This window comes from Cnephaeus nilssonii (genome assembly GCF_951640355.1).
Source record: "Cnephaeus nilssonii genome assembly, chromosome: 2".
In the NCBI taxonomy this organism is placed as follows: domain Eukaryota; kingdom Metazoa; phylum Chordata; class Mammalia; order Chiroptera; family Vespertilionidae; genus Cnephaeus; species Cnephaeus nilssonii.
This window is the reverse complement of record NC_137073.1, coordinates 91044640-91064206: the sequence shown is the minus strand read 5'-3', so window position 1 is coordinate 91064206 and position 19567 is coordinate 91044640. Positions and strand designations below refer to the sequence as shown.

General features: G+C 37.7%; 1 protein-coding gene across 3 annotated transcripts in view; it reads left to right on the top strand.

The window, feature by feature from the left end:
• Positions 1-19567, top strand: part of CDH6 (cadherin 6) — a 137488-nt gene that overhangs the window by 109152 nt on the left and 8769 nt on the right. For all 3 annotated transcript variants that reach the window (XM_079793071.1, XM_079793070.1, XM_079793072.1), the window contains exons 4-11: positions 752-871; positions 2841-3008; positions 5175-5362; positions 7239-7492; positions 12763-12899; positions 15328-15449; positions 16716-16833; positions 16966-17217. In XM_079793071.1, the coding sequence (XP_079649197.1) occupies positions 752-871; positions 2841-3008; positions 5175-5362; positions 7239-7492; positions 12763-12899; positions 15328-15449; positions 16716-16833; positions 16966-17217 (1359 nt within the window). The remainder of the gene's footprint in view (positions 1-751; positions 872-2840; positions 3009-5174; positions 5363-7238; positions 7493-12762; positions 12900-15327; positions 15450-16715; positions 16834-16965; positions 17218-19567) is intronic.

Below are 19567 nucleotides of genomic sequence, written 5' to 3'. Positions count from 1 at the left end.
TCTTTATTTAACCCAAAACTACCTCACTTAAGGTAAAAGGCATTTCAATCTCTTAGAATTATCAGGTAGATTTTCACTTAGGATGCTTTTATTTGCAAGTAACAGAAAACTCAATTCAAACTATTTTAAACAACAGAAGTATTTACTGATCACATTACTTAAGCCCAGAAATGAAGTAGGCTTTAGACATGGTTTGACTGGAGTTCTATTTTCCCTAAATTCTCTGTTCTGTTCAGCTTTGTTCTCAGGCTTCCATCTCTAATGTCACTAAATAGCGACTGCATTTTCATGCTCCTCTTCAGCACATTCTAGTCCAGTAGAAAGATCACCAATGACAGAATTTCCAGCAAAATCATGAGTGGCCCCCTGGTTGGATAACTCCTAAACTAATCCCTATGGATGAAGTAATGCAAGATTCGGATTGACTAGGGCCTGGATAACTTAAAAGAAGTACCATAGCAAGAATCCAATCAAATCCCACCTTTGGAGGATTGAGATCAGTTCCAACCAAAGTCATGATCATTCCCATGCTTCCCTTTATCTAATCCTTACAGTATTTATAAATGGCAATCACTTTCCTTCAGAGTGAGGGATCCAAGCCTATTTAACCTAGCATATTATTGAAGTTCCCCACTGTCTTGCCATGATAGATTCTGACAAAAGTAAGATCATGCTTTCTCTTTATATGTGCCTAACTGGGATCTGAAATGGGCCCTTTACTATCTTTTCAATTCATGTTCTGTCATTACAGGCACAGTTGTTGTCCAAGTCACTGCCACCGATGCTGATGACCCAACGTATGGGAACAGTGCTAAAGTTGTCTACAGCATCCTGCAGGGGCAGCCCTATTTCTCAGTTGAATCAGAAACAGGTTAGAATTCCATTTTTATCTTCTTTTTACAATCTGTAATTTTACTTGACATGCTCGGCTAAGCTAGCACATTTTTTAATAAAAACAATCCACGTGATTGAATTTTTTTAGATTTGCCTGCCAAATACCAGTGATATATTTATAAACATAACACCCAGATCATTTTAATCAAGAAATATGACAATGGATCTTTCAGCCACTATATGGCATATTCAGAAGCAATTATACATTGCTTTATTTTTTCTTCCAGTTTGGGATGAAGCTGAAAGATCAAGCCCTTCTGATAGCTATTTGGTGGGCTTACAAATATTCCAATTCTTCTTTTTCTAGGTATTTGGTAGGTCTGCATTTCTCTACCATGCTCTGAAGCTAGATGTAGCCATATGATTTATTTGGGCCAATAAAACATAGCAGTGATGTGAGTTACTTCCAAGTGGAACTTTTGACCTGGTGTACAATCCAGCATGTTCCCTTCCACTTGCCAGAGTGACCCCAGATGGGAGCCAATGCTGAGATGCTTCTCCAGCCCAGAAATCTGGGTATTATGATGAGTATAGTTACCTGCCGGCCTGCTCAGAGCAAACTTGGGTTGCATTAAGCCACTGAGATTTTGCTTTGTGTGTTGTTACCTCATTGTCTACCCCATCCAGACTAAGATAGCCCTAATAAAGTGGATTGCCTTAATGGAATTCTTTTTTTCAACATCTCCTTTTTCTGCATTTTCTCCAGAAAATAACATTCTATTTTATAATGAATCATTTTAGTGAACATCATTTGTACTGTCTAGTAAATTCTACATTTATTTTTGTTGTCATAATAGGAGTGGAGTTTCTTTGAAACATTTTTCAAGCTTCCATTATTCTTAGTAGAAATCAAAACCCTCCTAGGTTATTACGCCCAGTTGGAAATCGATGGGTTAAGAGGGGCAATAAACTTGGAAAGAAGCCCAAAGAGAAAGAAAATGTTGAGTTTAAAAACAATGAAGATGAAAAAATTAGAATTATTCAATTTAAAGAACACAAGGCTAAGCTATTTAGGTAAAAAAATACTGTTGTTTGGATAACAGAAATAACAGCTCCACTTTCAATGAAGCCAGGACTGTGGGAATTAAACTGTCCTGTTTTCTGAGGTATTCTTGTTAAAAACAATGAAGATTTTTTTTTTTCCAGTTTCATGGCTGTTCAGCACTGGAATGTGCTACCAGAGAGAGTTAAAAGCCTTCTCCAGTGATTTTTGAAAGAATGTTGTTAATTTAAGCATGAAACCTAGCTAAGAATTTAAGCAAACTTTCACAAGTTCTTCCAACTAGTTATTTTATAACTACTTAACAATAGAGGTAAACTTCACCTAACCAGAATCTTGGTCACTGCTGGGGCCAGCTGAACTAATGTTCACATCAGCTTTAGGAAATCTTAAAATCTCTTGGATCACACAATATGATGATTATGAAAGAACTGATGCTGTGGTTTTTTTTTAAACCATAGTTTCATGGTTTAGAAAATCCTGAGAACATTCATTATGGTGGGTATATTTGCTGAGCAATTAGCCAATTCAGTAAAATGAAACTCAAGACACAGTTCATGTATATGGCTTTCTTTTAACAATCTCCTCCTAATGCACCTAAATATATCAAGCAACTTTTGTGGTATACTATTGGGCAACACGCCAAGTTCACTTCGCTGTGTCATCTTCTAACAATTAATATTTATACCACTTACATTCTCCACGGTTGCAGGATTTGACTTATTCTTCTTGTATTGTAGGTGGTTCTTTTAAATGCACCTCTCTCCCCTATGTGGTTTTCATTTCCTTTCGTACAAAGGCTAACTATAATCATTTTTATGTCACCGATGACATCTGCAAAGTGCTATGCATATTGTGGGTGAAAATCTGTGTGTTTGCATAAATAAATGACTCCATAAAGTATTTTTAATATATTCCTTTCCACTTCTGAATTTCCTATCCATAGGTATCATCAAGACAGCTTTGTTCAACATGGATCGAGAAAACAAGGAGCAGTACCAAGTGGTGATTCAAGCCAAGGACATGGCCGGCCAGATGGGGGGATTATCTGGGACCACCACGGTGAACATCACACTGACAGATGTCAACGACAATCCTCCCCGGTTTCCTCAGAGTAGGAACATTTGAATGATGACTTTCTTCAGTGCACTTTTGTAAAACTCTAAATTGAAGAATGATATTTATTTTCAATTGTTGCTATTAATTGTCAGAATTAATTAACTTAGTAAGAGCTGACACTTTTATTAAGAATGAGTTGACAACGTTTACACTCAGTAGATGTGAACATTTATGTTCCTGAATTGGAAATTAGCCAAGCGATTTCTGATATGGCTGTCATTGCAAATGCAACATCATTGTTTTCTTTTTCCTTATTAAAAAAAGACAACCGCAGACATAAATTTGCTTGCTCAGAACATACGCATACAAGCATGCTGCTATTTGTTAGGAAAAATTTGACTTTATATTTTGTGAATTTAATCAGCCATGTAATCTCTTTTAAATCCTCACGAAGCCTCATAAGAGGAGGATTTATCATTTTACTGTTTCTAAAAATACATCTGTGGAAATAACTGTGCACTTAATCCATTTGTGCTCATAAATACTTTTCTACATTATGGTTAATTGAGATCCCGAAAATCATCTCCAAAACCATTAACTCTCATGATTATGTAGGAAGGAACAAGAAGGAAAAACAGCCTTCACCAATGCCCACTTTGTATCTAGCTGAGCACTAGCCCCTTTCACCCAGAGCACCTCAGTGGGTACTGGTTATAATGTAATTTTTCTCCCAGGAACAAAATTCCTTTCTGACTACGGTCTTCTCAGAAAATTACCTGAATCCTGTCTTCCAGGAAAAAACAGCTGCCCATTATTAAACAGAAAACCCACTTACTCAATCATGGCATTTTAAAAAGCCAGTCAGCTAATATAGGCTTCTTATATAATGGAGATCCACATGGATCAATAGGAAATAGTTCTATTTTCTTTACTTTTGTCCACTAATTAATCACAATTAGCTAAATGCAAAAACGGTGTGGCTAAATAATTTCTGATTTAATGGGTAGGAGAAACGTTTTAGGAGCCCAATAATATCCCCCATGGGCCTGAAGTAAAAATATCAGGATTACCAACAACTTAACCCCAACAACCCCTTTTCCATCTGGAAATGCCCTGGGGAAGGATAACAAAAGGACTGATGGGCACTTTGATGCCACAGGTAACTTATGTCATCCTCCTCTCTCCTTGGATAGCCTGTGATCATTAGTGAATAATGTACAGAGGCAAGAGAGAGGAGAATAGAGAAAGGGGTAGGAGGCACCCCAAATGGAAGTTGAATACACCAGAGAAAACTGTTATCTTACCAAGGACGAGCCCATTACTTAGTGGATTAATATTATTCAAGGACAATATTCTAGTGGTGTCATAGTCCAACTTTTTTTTCAAAACAATTTGCGTGAATGGTTGGCAAAATGTATTGGATGAGGGAATACATTTGTTTTACTTTTTTGGCCCTTAGTAAATGCTGGCCTTAGCAGATCTAGACTGAAATTCACATATAGTCTCCTTAAACCAATTTTGCAACTTGAGAACATAAGCAAAGTGTCTGTCTATGAAATATGGGTTTTGAATTAGGGATATGAATTCAAGAATGGGAGAAATCTATGCATAGAAAAAATAATATAAGCAAAACTTAAACAAAAAATTTAGTCAAAAGAAAAAAATGAAGAGCTTTATCTCTGAGTGTATTTATCTGTATGCCTAACTGCGACTAGACCAGTTCTATGTTTGAGTAAATGTCTTCTAGGATAAATTCTCCAAATTGCTATAATTTACTTTAACCTTCAGTTGTTATTAGCAATGACAGCAAGAACTCTTAAAAACAAAACAAACAAACAAACAAAAAACCTAGTAATTGGCTTAAAGTCACAGTTCAGGTTAAATTCTTTTCTACTCTTTCTGCTCGGTTACATTCACAGGAGGCTTGGCAACCTGCAGCCGCCCCTAACAGCTCAGTCTTTCTCACAATCACACCTTTTTACAGAATGAGAAAAGTGTTCTCCATTTGCAAAGAGACAGGGATGAAACAAAAGAAATATTCTTAACCATCATGAAAGTAAAGATGGAGAGGTATAGGGCACCATTAATTCTTTTAAGAAAAGCACAAATCAGCCTGCATCCGTGGTGATGTCTGAAAGAACTGTTGGAAAATGGGTTCATTTCTATTCCGATAGAGTACACTTAGTCTGTGTCTGACTTACATTTTTCTGGTGATTAATAGGTACATACCAGTTTACCACCCCTGAATCTTCTCCACCGGGTACATCAATTGGCAGGATCAAAGCCACCGACGCCGACGTGGGAGAAAATGCTGCGATTCAGTACAGCATTACAGAGGGAGAGGGGCTGGACATGTTTGATGTCATCACCGACCAGGAAACCCAGGAAGGGATTATAACTGTCAAAAAGGTAATGCCATTGGGTAAATCCCCTACAAATGAATGCATTTACGTTTCTCTGCTGCCCAAGTAACCGGGGGCAATCGCATCTCACATGAACATTCCTCTGGATTCTGCTTTTACTAATTAGTTTTTTAAAACACCAAGTCTAATTACATTGAGATCTCTTTGGTTGGCTTTTAGGGGTCCTCAACAATCTTATGGATTCATTCATTCATACTTTCAATAAAATTTATTAAGGGCCTCCTAAATAACTAGATAATATAAATAAATGATATACAAAAAAAAGTATCTAAAATAAATAATAGAAATGAACCAATATGTGAAAAAACAGTGGCAGACACTGTTCTAGATACTGAAGGTTTAATGGTCCATTTAACAGGATGGTCTCTGCTCTCATGGAACTTCTAGTATAGGGAGAAAAGAGACAAGGAATCAAATAAATAAATAAAACATGCATAACTATGATTCCTGATACATGCTTTGAAGAAAAGGAATACAAGCAATGGTAACAATGAATGTAATTAGATTGAGAGGAGTTATAAAGACCACAAAAATAAATTAAGTAACACAAATTTCCTATGCGCTCTTTAGCTACTCTCTGGAACACAATAATAAATTTTTATATTCTGAATTCCTGTTTGTCCCCTCTGTATTTATTCACCGTTTATCTCCGCATCATGTGTCTAGTACTACAGAGTACTATAGAGAAGTGTGGCAAAAATTAAAACCAATAACCTATTTGCTTTGAAGCTAAAAATAATATTAATTTTGGTTACTCATTTTACTGATTTCTCTTCCATCCATGTCTTCCCTCTCCTTTAGCACACTGTTATATTTGCAGGCATAATGAACTATAGAGAAAGGTAAATAACAAGAAAATGTTTTCTTCTTAAGCTTTGGATTACAGGTCTTAATAACTGGAAACACAATAAAGCATGTTTAAGTGACACTCAGACCAATGTTTTACACTCTAATATAATTAGGAAGCCCATTAGTGTCCATTAACCTTTTTAATTTTTCTGGTGCCTTATCAGATACAAACTGAAATTTTGCCTAGCCGACTAAATCACATTCTCGAACGTCTTGATTAATTGTGTTTCTAGTGAGCCTTGTCATATTATTATCCAAAACCAAAAGTCAGCAAGAAGCATTCGGGTTCACTGTGTCTCCAGAAGCAGAGATGCTTTTCCTAAAGACCTCTGACAACACTGATCATTACTTTCTTTGGCAAGTAATTAGCCCAATGCCCTTATCAAGATAACACTTGGAATATGTTATCACCTCATGCAACACGAAAAGAAAAGAAAAACACCACCATTTTTAATCTGTTTTATCTGAATGAGGAACAGGGAATCGTGCTACTAGCCTGTGGTTCTCAATTCTGGCTGCACATTAGAATCACTAGGGCAGGTGTTTAATAGTATAAATTCCCATTCCACACACACCCTGCCCCCCAGACATTGTGGTTTAATGATCCAGGGTGCAGCCCAGATATTGGCAAATTTTAAACACTCATTTGGTGTTTGGTTAAAGCCAGATGTGACAACCCCTGACCTAGAATAATCTACCACATATTCACCAACTTGCCCCTGGTATGGCTCCCTCCAGTCACATAGGATTTATTTTAAAGGGTGACTAACATACTCCTGCTTCCAGGTTCCCTTTCCTGACCATTACACCGTGCACCCTGCTCCCACTTTCATCCGGACTGTGAGCCCTGTGAACGCCCATGGCTTTAGCCCTGCATCACACGGTGTGGTGATGTCTCTAAGCAATATGATCCTCTTCATTCATCAGTGATTTACACAAAAATAGTTCCTATCTTGGCTTTCTGTGTCTTGGCTGCTTTAAATATGTCCCTTTCCCTCTCCCTCCCACCCAAGCTGCTGGACTTTGAAAAGAAGAAAGTGTACACCCTCAAAGTGGAAGCCTCCAACCCTCACGTTGAACCCCACTTTCTCTACCTGGGTCCATTCAAAGACTCAGCCACGGTGAGAATTGTGGTGGAAGATGTAGATGAGCCCCCTGTCTTCAGCAAACTAGCCTACATCTTGCAAATAAGAGAAGACGCTCAGATAAACACGGCAATAGGCTCGGTCATAGCCCAGGACCCAGATGCTGCCCGGAATCCTGTCAAGTAAGCGCACTTCTGAGACACATCTCTTTCATAAGGTTCAGTGGTTTTATATTCAAATATGTCTGCAAGTTGGAAAAGATTAATCTTTTTCATCCAAGCTGACAGTAGTATCTTCTTGAAAAACTATTCTAAACAGCACCTTTCATCTCCTTGCTCAACATAAATATTATTTTATCAGCAGCATAACTTCAAAAACAAAATTGGGGGGAGGGGGCATAAAACGAGCCATAAGGAGCTCCTACATTAAAGTGGTATAAGGTAACACCCCCGAATGGCCTGGGATTTTTTATTTTTTTTTAAGATCTTACATTTGTTACAGAGTAGTGTGGAGAAAGCATTGTAAAAGTGTTTTTCAAGTGTGGAAGACCTATTGTGTAACACTTTGAGGCAGAATTCTGCTCCATTTGGATGCATAATTTCTTTCTTCTGCAGAAGTGGATAAGAATGAGAACCATTTCATGATATATGTCTGTGAAATCCTGGGGAAATGAATAGAGCTGAATCCAATTTATACTGTGTAAGCTCTATTTTCCCTGTACTTCCTTTACACCTTAGTTGTAAACCATGTTTCAAGAAAAGCCTCATTGTTCTTTGAGACATTGATGCTTCAGGATTCTAGACTCTTAGCATGAAAGCATGGAAGTAAACCAACCTCCAGCCTTTACCCAGTAGCTTAGTTGACGACATGAGAAAAGTGCTAAACCAGAATATCATTGTGTAAATGATTCCCCATAAAGAAAGCAAGCAAACTGAGAAGCTAGCGGAAGTCTTGCCAGGGAGTCCACGAATAAATCCTAATCAGGGCACCTGCCATGTGCCAGGCATGTTGGTGGCATCAGGGAAACAACAGAGAATGATACCAAGTCCCGGTTTCATGGAGCTTACATTCTAATCGGGGCAGATAGAAATAAGCAACCACTAAATATTGTCATATGTCAGGTAAAAATAAATTGTGAGCAATAAAATAAGACAGTATGGCGACAACAGGTATATGGAAAACTATTTTAGATAGTGTGATCAGGCTTGGCCTTGGTAGGAAATAATTTGAGTAAATATTTGAATGAAATGAAGGGATGAACCATGTTGATATCTGGGGGAAGAACATTCCAAGAAGAGAAAAAAGCAATGGTAAGGTCTGAATGCTGGGCCAGCAGAAGGAATAGCAAGGAGGCCTATGAAGAGGGAAGAGTGTGAGTGAGGCCAAGAGTGATAGGAATGAGGCCACAGGAGGTTTGATGGGTGGTGAAGTCCTACGGGGGGTTGTAGGCCCTAGTAAAGGCTGGATTTTATTGTGATTGAGGTAAGAAGCCATTGGAGAGCTTTGAGTAAAAGCATTACCTAATCCAAAAGTACTTTTTAAAAGGATAACACTGGCTGTGCAGGAAAAATATTGTTACAGATAAGAGTTTGAGACTCTAAGGCAGTCATTTTCTAACTTTATTGCCTTTGAGCCCTTAGTTCGCATGAAACCTGTGGCAAGTCCCATATCTAAAACACAAAAATGCCTGGCTTACTTTCAGAGAATAATTTTAAATCGTTCCACTGGAATATCTAGACTCCTTGAATTGGACTATGGTCAACCCAAAGTAGCCGCATGAGAGCTCCATGGTCCAAAGTAGCTGCATGAGAGCTCTTCCATTTACATTAGTGTTATTAATAAGGAAAATGAATGATGGCTTTCACCTTATAACACAAATAATTTTAAGTACTTTAACAATTATTCTCTCACTTGGAGTTTGTTCTAACTGCGTGAGGAAAAAAACCTTAGCAAGTCAATGTCAAGACCAATTTAAAAGTGCTAATACTGAGGTTGACAAATCCGAGCATCGTTTACCTCCTTGATTGGTCAACTTGTTTTTAATTGGAAGAGATAATGTCTTCTGGAAATTTAAGCTGAATTTTTATGTCTATTTTTCTTTTTATATCACTTTTACCCCTGCATTATATTATGTTTTGTGAAAATAAGGAGTTCGTCAAACTAGGTTGGCTGACAGCTAATTTTGAAGTTTCCTTCTGCCAGCCCTCCCTTGCTAGATATGGATTTGATGTATAAATATAGATTTAAGGATAGAAATACACATAAACATATTGGTATATAAGTACATATGCCATTGATTCCTTTTATAGCATAAACTGATTCTTATATTAGGAAAGTACATCCATATATATTGAACTGCTAGGTGCTAGACAATATGTTAGGTCTACAATTAATGCTAGAGAATCCTCCCCCCAAACATTGATATATCATTATGCAGGCACAAATCTTTAACTCTTCAATAACATAAAATAATTTTCATCCAATAACCATCACAAATGACCTTTGATTTCCATGAAAGAGCCTTATAAAATGTCACTATGAATCCATATTGTGAAAAAGTTACATGCATGCACACTTCCTTCCTAACCCTCAAATCTTCCTGATTTGAGGATGCATTAGAAGACGAATTATTAAATCACAGAATACAATAAAGTTTTAGAAAGAAAATAAAAAGAGCTATCTAGCAGAATGATCTGCTACCATCATGGTGGGATTGATTACCTTGTTCCTTATCAATTATGATTAGAATTAATGGGACTGGACAGTAAATAGCCTGGATATAAACTGGAAATACTTTGGAAAGAAAAACAACAAATAAATAAGGCTTTATATGCAATCATCTTTCCTAAACAATATAAACATTTTAGATTTTCTATTAATTTTTAAATCTCACAATTAAAGAAAAAATATATACATTTTGGTATTTACTTTTAAAGAAAATAAGTTATTTTTTCTTTAAAACCTAAAGCTGCCTTCAACTAGAAGTTCCTCACCTTGTACCCTTTATGTCAAGGCTTGATGGGAAAATATGATTGCTTGTAAAACTTAAAAACTATAGCAAGATGCCCTAACCGGTTTGGTTCAGTGGATAGAGCGTTGGCCTGCGGACTGAAGGGTCCCAGGTTCGATTCCAGTCAAGGGCATGTACCTTGGTTGCGGGCACATCCCAGTAGTGGGTGTGCTGGAGGTGGCTGATCGATGTTTCTAACTCTCTATCCCTCTCCTTTCCTCTCTGTAAAAAAATCAATAAAATATATTTTTAAAAACTATAGCAAGATAAAAAGAGGCAAAGAACAAGAAAAGATGACTGCTGTAACAGCTTATAAAGGCAATAGGCAACACATCTTAAGCTTGATGTATTTCACGAGGAAAATATATATTTGTAGATAATTATTAAATTTCTTAGAAAGTCTATGAATATTGATATTTTCTTTTTATTGGTTTATTATTAATTACTTTTAATTAAGTATGTAAATATTTATCATTCTCAGATTAAAAATGAAGGTGATCAAGCAAGTTCCATGCTATTGCCTAAATTCTTAGTAAATGTTGATTCATGACATAAATGGAAAAATAAGACCTATTTCATCTGTTTCAATCCTTTTGATAATAAAACATTAGGTTTCTATAAATTGAAATGAAAATTCTAACCCAACTTGATAAATATAGATCCATTGTGATCTTTATTCATTCTCTTTTTTAAAAAAATATATTTTTATTAATTTCAAAGAGGAAAGGAGAGAGAGATAGAAACATCAATGATGAGAGAGAATCATTGATTAGCTGCTTCCTGCATGTCCCACACTGGGGATCTAACCCAAAAGAGAATTGAACCCTTGATCTCCTGATTCATAGGTCAGACGCTCAACCACAGAGCCACACTGGCTGGGCCATTCATTCTCTTTAAAACCAGGCTTGCATAGCCTGCAATAATTGGATGTATGTGTTATTTTGACTCCTGCTAAATGAAAAAAAATAGATTTTATTAAGCTAAAATATCTTGTTTATTATAATTCACTAGTTATATTTTAAAACAAAATAATTAGCTGAAAGAGAATATTGGACATTGTACACATTAGTAACAAGGGTTTATTTTTCTTAGAGCATTCATAATGAATTCACATGTGTATGACTAATTAGATCACTTACTTAAATTGTATTTCTGAGCCAACATTTTTAAATCACCCAACATGATATAAAGGTTGAGAATCCAGCTAAAACAGGCAGTTTTTTGTTCTTAATGACCTTAACATATCAACTTTCTTCTGAGTTTTCTCTTTAATGTTCCCCCCGCCTCATAAAACAGAATGCCTGGCTTACTTTCAGAGAATAATTTACTATCTTTCCCCCTTACATGGCTATTCCAAAAACTAGTGATCAATTTATAAAGATGGTAACAGTTCTCAAAATCTACTAGTCTTCCATGAGTTTCCATGTTGAAGACTCTTCCTTCTTTGGTTTCCAAGACACACTCTTGGTTTTCTTTGAATTCTCCAAACTCTCCTTAAATATCTATCAAGTTCTTACACTGCTCTGGGCACTGTCCTAGTCCTGGAACATCTCTGTTTTAGAGTTCGTCCTCTGAGTGATTCTGTCCCCATTGTTATTCTCCTTCCCAGGACACTCTCTTCCCGAAGAGTTGAATAGGGAATCTAGATTGTCAGTCCAGATTTTCATCTTGAGCATCAGACTAGAAACCTCAACCCAGACTTTTCTCAAGGTTTATTCCTCAACATGTCAAAACTGGAACTTATGATCTTCCCCAAATCCTGTTCTTCACAAATTCCTGTAAGTTTGTGTCAGCACCGTCCAACCAGTTTCCTCAATACTCCTTGATTCAACCAGAGATCTTGGCCAAATGTGTTTTAGATTATGACACTCTCCTGCTTAAGATCCGTTGGTAGAGCCACATCACTCTTAGAATAAATCACAGCTTCTTAATACAGCCAGTCCATCCTTCCACAGTCCAACTGCGGATCTCTTCCCAAGCTCAGCCCCTACCCCACTGCCTGCCTCACTAACCTCAGCCACACTACCCATCTTTTGCTTCTTTTAACATAACTTTTAAAATAAAATAAATATTAAACAAATAGCCAATAATCCCAATTATTCATACAAACACACACACGCATTAAAGTTCTGAGGTTCTAAAAACTTGAGTTATTATAACAATTACTATACAAAGTTGGCCCAAATTATATTTTTAAAAAGAAACTTCAGTGGTGATATTCAAAATCCTGCAGCTTATCTAGTGGGTTTACTATTTAAGAACTCAGTTGTCAACAACTATATTTCTCAGAATATTTTGCTTAATGTTAAGCTACAGATATTCAAATATATGCTACTATTAGAAAAAAAATTTCATGTAACAGATTTCTGGGAATAGTTTTAGGATGTGAGAATAGCGAATACAAAGAAAAAAACCTTTATAAATTCTATTCTGCATTTCCAGGTATTCTGTCGATCGACACACAGATCTGGACAGAATATTCAACATTCATTCTGGAAATGGTTCCGTTTTTACATCGAAACTTCTTGACCGAGAAACATTGCTGTGGCACAACATTACAGTGATAGCAACGGAGATCAGTAAGTCCAACCCCATACCACGCTGTCCTTGATTGACTGAGCATCCCAGCAAGGGCTGGTGAAGCATGCCCTGCTCAATTCATATTGAAGGAAAGAGCCCTGTAATGATTTGCAATAATGTTTCCGCTAGACATATGTTGGTTCATTCACAAATGCAACTGTGGAAATTCAGCAGTTTAGAAACAATAAAATGGGAAAGCATCTGTGTCAGCTGGGGTTGAACTGGTACATGTTGGATTCGACTTCAAAAAGCTTATAAACCAGAATATTGCAGAATCAGCTGAAAAAATGAGCTGCTTAAAATGGTTAGACATTGCGGGGGGAGGGCAGGGATCAAATATATTCTGAAAAGTAGGCATTGTTTGGAAGTTTCTTGGTTATTCATCCTCTAATTTTCTATTTTTCAATTGTTACAGAATTAAAAGATATAAATTTTAACTTTCCCACGGTACACCAAATGAGCAGCACAATAAAGTGTTTAGAATGAATTTTATGGCAGTCGCTATGAAATTTAAGGCAAAGAAAATCAGTGCCAAAGGAAGGCTTCAAATAAAATTATTATACACAGTGAACATTGTGCAATGCAAACACAATGTGTAGGACTAAGTGCATGGAAAAAAATGATCTTGAAAAATATTACTTAAATGTTTAAAAATAGGCTTCTACTAAATTATGGCACATTTTTTAGTTTTTGTTTTTTTACTTAGTATAAAAATTTTATTTTAAAAAATTTAACTCAGTTGGGTGTCTGGTGTGAAACATTCCATATCGAATGGTATATTACAGTAGCATCCTTTGTCAGCATAACTTATGAGATTTGAGTGGCTGAAGGATATTGAGTAGAAAAATAAATAACCAATATGGGTAAAATGAAGCATTGTTTTTTTATAGCGATGAAAATTCCTCATTATAAATTTGTTACGGTAGTATTTGCTCTTCAGAATTTACGTGGAGGGACTAATGTGGATACCAATGATAGGCCACATTTAAAGCTTTGAAATTAAGAAATCATTTCACACCAAAAAGTACCATTTTTCTATAACATCAGGAATTTTTTAAGCTTTGTGCCTAAAATGTTCTGTTTTTATGATTTACAGTTTCTACAATATATTTGAAATCACTAGTGATAAAGACCTTTCAAAACTTCACCTTCAGCAGCTCTGACTTTGGAAGAATAGTGAGCGCAAAATGTTAGACACAAAGGAGCTTAAAAATTGCCCTTCTTAACTACCTTTCTTGTATGCAAAACCAAGAGCTTAAATCCAGGTCACTTACTCCTACTCCAAGGCCTTTGCACCTGCTATGTCCTCTATCCAGAGAGCCAGAAATATTCACATGGTTTAATCCTTTTATTCATTCATGTCTGTACAAATGGCATCTCATCAGAGAAGCCATCCCTGGTCATTCCATTCAAAGTAACACATCCATCTCTCTCCAACTCCTTTTCCCTGTTTAATTTCTCCATAGCATTTACCATCTGACACATTATATTTTTATATGTTCACAGTTTGCTACCCGCACTAGAATAGAGCTTCAGGAAGCAGGATCTTTGTTCGGTTCCCCATGTGTTCCAGCACTCCAAATAGTGGCTGGCACAAATTAGATATTAGATGCTCACTAAATATTTATCAAGTGAATGAACAAATAGACATATGAGCAAAGTGAAAGAAGAAAGCTGAGGTGAGAGACTCCGACTTCTGATTCTTAGACCAGGAACCAGTCTATTACACTACCCAGGAGATTGTCATGGAAGACAACCAGAGAGTTTGTTGATCTCAGGTCTTCAAATATTGCTGCTGCTCTATCATCCACTATGAACAGCCTGGGTATTGGAGTCAGACAGACCCAAATCTGAATCTAAGCTCTACTCCTTACTGTCTCTGGGCAAATTACCTAACCTCTCTGTGCCTCCGTTTCCTCACCTATAGAAGGGGGGCAGTAGTCTCAGAAATTTGCACAGATTAAGTAAGATAATGTAGCCAAGTGCTTAGCACAATGTCTAGCTCTTATTCAGCACTCAAACTAAAAAACTAAGATAATAGCAATCACTCATCCCTCCACCCCACGACGGCTTGTCCACATTTCCCTACCTGCCTGCTTCCTTGGCTTCCTTTAAAATCTGGCTCTAGAGGGCCTCTGTAGGGTAGCTTTTCTTTATACTCTGATGTTTATTACCCAATTATACTCCATCAACACATGTAGCTGTGTGTCCCAGGTATCTCTATCAAGTGTACCTAATGGACCAGAAGTACCAAATGATCTAATTCTACCTTTTTGTGACTACATTGGTACTGAATGCTCTCTGGTACTCACAGCAGCCTTGAGGAGTCTGTGTATGAATGAGAAAGAAGGAGTGAGTGACTGTTGTCTAAAAGGGACTGGTGACCAACATATAAATGTCTCTTCCTTTCGTTTTGGCATGTTGCAGATAATCCAAAGCAGAGCAGCCGAGTACCTCTCTATATTAAAGTTCTAGATGTCAATGACAACGCCCCAGAATTTGCTGAATTCTATGAAACCTTTGTCTGTGAAAAGGCAAAAGCAGATCAGGTGAGTTTCATACGAAAGTAAATTAATTTAGTCCGATTTATTTAGATCCTCTAATAATTCAGATGATAAACAGAACCAAGGGCCAGTTTTGAATTATCTATGAGGTGAATGCTAACAAAATTAATACTATAAGGAAGAACCAGGATGAATGTTTAACTTGCATAAGAGAAAAAACACTTTTTAAGAACTGGAAGTTCATCAGTCTCAAAGTCTGATGCTGATTCCAAATCAGCCTTAAGGTTTCATTAAAGTAGATTAGTCACAGTTTTATTGGAAAAATCTTTATTGGTAAGCAGATAGTTTTAATTACCATACATATTGGAAAGTAATCACTAGAACATATTTTACAAACTCCTATGATGCATAGTTCCACTCACTTACATTGCCCATCTGTACAAGTAATACACATTCATGAGTGCTTTACACATGTCCCCATCTGAAATAGGTCTTTTCTGCCAGTGATATAGAAATTATGTTTCAGTTTGTCAAAATAAAAGTGCACTTTTAAAATGCATGCTAACGTGGGCAGCTGAAGTTATGTGTTTTATGTACCGATTTTCTTTTTAACTTTTTTGCAAGTTGATGGCTTTTGTATATGCCCAGATTGCATTTCTAAGCAGGCTGGCCAACAGTTGCCTCCATGTCCTTAACTTACAATGTTGTCACAGATCATTCTGATATTGTATAGCTTTGTATCACCCTAGAGCTGATGTCTCTCCACCCAGGTGACTTTTGTCCCTCAGGGGGCATTTAGCAATGTCTGGGGCATTTTTAAAAAAATATATTTTATTGATTTTTTACAGAGAGGAAGGGAGAGGGATAGAGAGTTAGAAACATCGATGAGAGAGAAACATCGATCAGCTGCCTCCTGCACACCCCCTACTGGGGATGTGCCTGCAACCAAGGTACATGCCCTTGACCAGAATCGAACCCGGGACCCCTTAGTCTGCAGGCTGACGCTCTATCCACTGAACCAAACCGGCCAGGGCTGTCTGGGGCATTTTTGATCATCACAAGGAAGAGGGTGCTACTGGTACCTAGTGGGAAGAGGCCAGGCTTGCTGCTAACTTCCTACAGGACAGCCTCACCTCCGGGATTTGCCCTGCTATAGCTATTTCCAACCCATTAGTTCTTTCATAGAGTGGACTCATTGTAAACTTTATAGAGGCTATCATTTTTTAAATTAAAACTAGAGCAATTTACTGCAACACTGTAGGAAACACGTTAAGTTACAAAACTTTCTGACAGTTGTGGTTTGGGTTTCAGTTGATTCAGACCCTCCGAGCTGTTGACAAGGATGACCCTCAGAGCGGGCACCAATTCTCCTTCTATTTGGCCCCGGAAGCAGCCAGTGGCTCCAACTTTACCGTCCATGACAACAAAGGTAAATGAGCCCAAGTGACTTTCTCTATCTCTATACTGACACCTGTACCTATATCCATCTATTCCCCTCCCAACTGACCCACTACATGAGGCGGTATCCACATGTACTCACCAATTTGCTTTCCTGTTCCAGACAACACAGCGGGAATCTTAACACGGAAAAATGGCTACAATAGACACGAGATGAGCACCTATCTCCTGCCTGTGGTCATTTCAGACAACGATCACCCAGTGCAAAGCAGCACGGGGACAGTGACTGTCCGGGTCTGTGCATGTGACCACCATGGGAACATGCAGTCCTGCCACGCGGAGGCCCTCGTCCACCCCACGGGCCTGAGCACGGGGGCTCTGGTGGCCATCCTGCTGTGCATCGTGATCCTACTAGGTAAACTGCTCCCTGCATCCTCTCTCCCCATGCTGAGGGGCACACTCTCTTACTGTGACACTCTATCCACCTCCCCCCTTAAGGCATACAGCCTGATCTAGGTGAGTAGAGTTATATGCTGAGAATCTGTGTTGTTCAACCATGAACTAGCTTTTGCTTGAATATGGCTTTGGGGAATGAGCAGATGTGGAACTTGCCTGTGTTTTTACCTACCCAGGGAGCCACTGAACCAAAGAATCTCTTACCTATCAGACTGGGACTGAATCTCAGGGGGGGTGTGAGGGCAGCATAAATATGCCCTCTTCATTTCATTTGTTGGTTAATATTTAACCTGACAATTGTTAAATTTTAAAGAATGAAAGTCATCTGACATGGAGTATCTGATGAGGGCCCATTCTATGACGGTCAAGTTTAAAAATCAATGGGAAACTGGAAAGAGGGATGCAATGACTTTTTCTCTCTCATACAGGAAAATAAAAAGCACATAAATTTTCTCTAACCCAGCAAACTTAAACCCATTTAAATAACAGCCTTCTTAGCATTGCTCTATAATTGCCAGGCGTAATATCTATTATTTCTCAGACTCTCGATAATAAAGAACTTCTGTGACCAAGGAAATAAACCTGGGACCTAAAAGATATAAATGTAAGAAAAGCAAAAATCAAGGTGTAACAATAATTCAAATGAAAATTTTTACCCCCGACCAACAGATTAAGCACATAAGCTGAGCTCAAAGTGATCCAGCAGCACCTTGACTGTTGTGAACTAAGAAATCAAATATTAGCTAATGCAACACTTCCAAAAATAAAACTTAGATTTGTATAGCTTGCTACACAATGGGAAAAGAAAAGTAAGAATTTAGAGTTAACCTGGATTACACTGGGGGGTGGGGGTGGGGGGGGGTGTTGACAGTACAGTGACTTTGAGAAGAGCAAAGTAAGACCTACATTTCTCCAAGAAGAGAATGAGAATGCCTAGGGATCTCTGCTCAAGAGCTTCACATTCCAGATCAGCTTTGCTAATTATAACAGAAGCCTTGAAACTCAGCTACAGAACTGTGATTCTCTTTGTCATCTAATCTTTGGGGGAAGTATTTTAAGATATGAGGATAAATAAAAACGACAGTATGCAAAGACAAATCAGTGCTTCTAATGGTGAGCCTGTAAAAACTGTTTTTGGAAGAGAAGAATATGAATAGTTTTAATTTTTTTATTTCTTAAAAGAGGTTATTTTTAGAAGGGCTGGATGGGCAGGTAGAATTCCATGGACTCTTTTATGGTCTATGTAAGGAGAGTGATTCTTATCTCTAGAGGTGATTCTTCCTTTCCCTCATCACCTACCCATTTTCTCCTTCCTCTTTTCTTCCTCCTGACCCTCCATCTCTTCTCTCCACTAAATTCACTATCTCCTCATTACTTCTAATTTGCCTCAGTGCCTCCCACATCTTGTCTAATCTCTTCAGCATTCTATACTCGTTAAAAAAGAAGAAAAATGGGATTTAACCTTTAATTAGGCTCACTTCATGAGCTAGACACTGAGCAAAATACTTTCCAAATGTCTTTCTCACTTAATCCTCAGCATCATCTGGCAATATATTCATCTGCATCTTAAATATGAAAACTGAGGCTCCAAGATGTGCAGTCACACAGCTAACAGGTGATAGAACTAAGTTCCAAACTCAGGTCTTGTCCCCGCGAGCCTTGTGCTTCCACATGGCACTCTCCTTTCTTTGTGAACTTACGGAATGCAAGGTAACTTCTAGGCTGAAAGAGAGCCAGAAGTGAAGAGACAGATGAAGAAAGTGGAATAAACCTGAGAGTTTGTAAGAGAAGGAAAGCCAAATAGGAGGGGATCTTCAGTCAAGAAAGTGGATCAGGTGGCATCTATTGTTTTATTTACAAAAACAAACAGTAAAACAACCACTCATTTCGTGTCTCTATGGTTCTTTAGAATTTGCAAAACATTCACATATATTAACTCATTCCTGACAACAACATTGGGCATTATGATATTGCTTCTCTTTTCAGAGAAGGAAACAGAGTTAGACAAGTCAAATCCTTTAAGTAAACCTGATCCCAATGCCTTGCTACTTTCTAAGTTATATGATGAGATTTGAGCACAAATTTGTCCACGGGTCTCCTCCTCCAAAATAATGTTATTACTGTCTTCTGCCCAAAGGAGTAGGGGAAGGGGGAGGCTCAGTGACTGGGAAGGGCACCTCCTTGGTCAATTACTCGCTCAGAACTTTTTTGCTCCATGTGCTTAGATCACACGTTTTCCATTTATAAAAGTTAGCTTTGGAAAGCTCTCTCTTCTTGACAGTTATACTATCAAGAAATTCTGTTCAGAT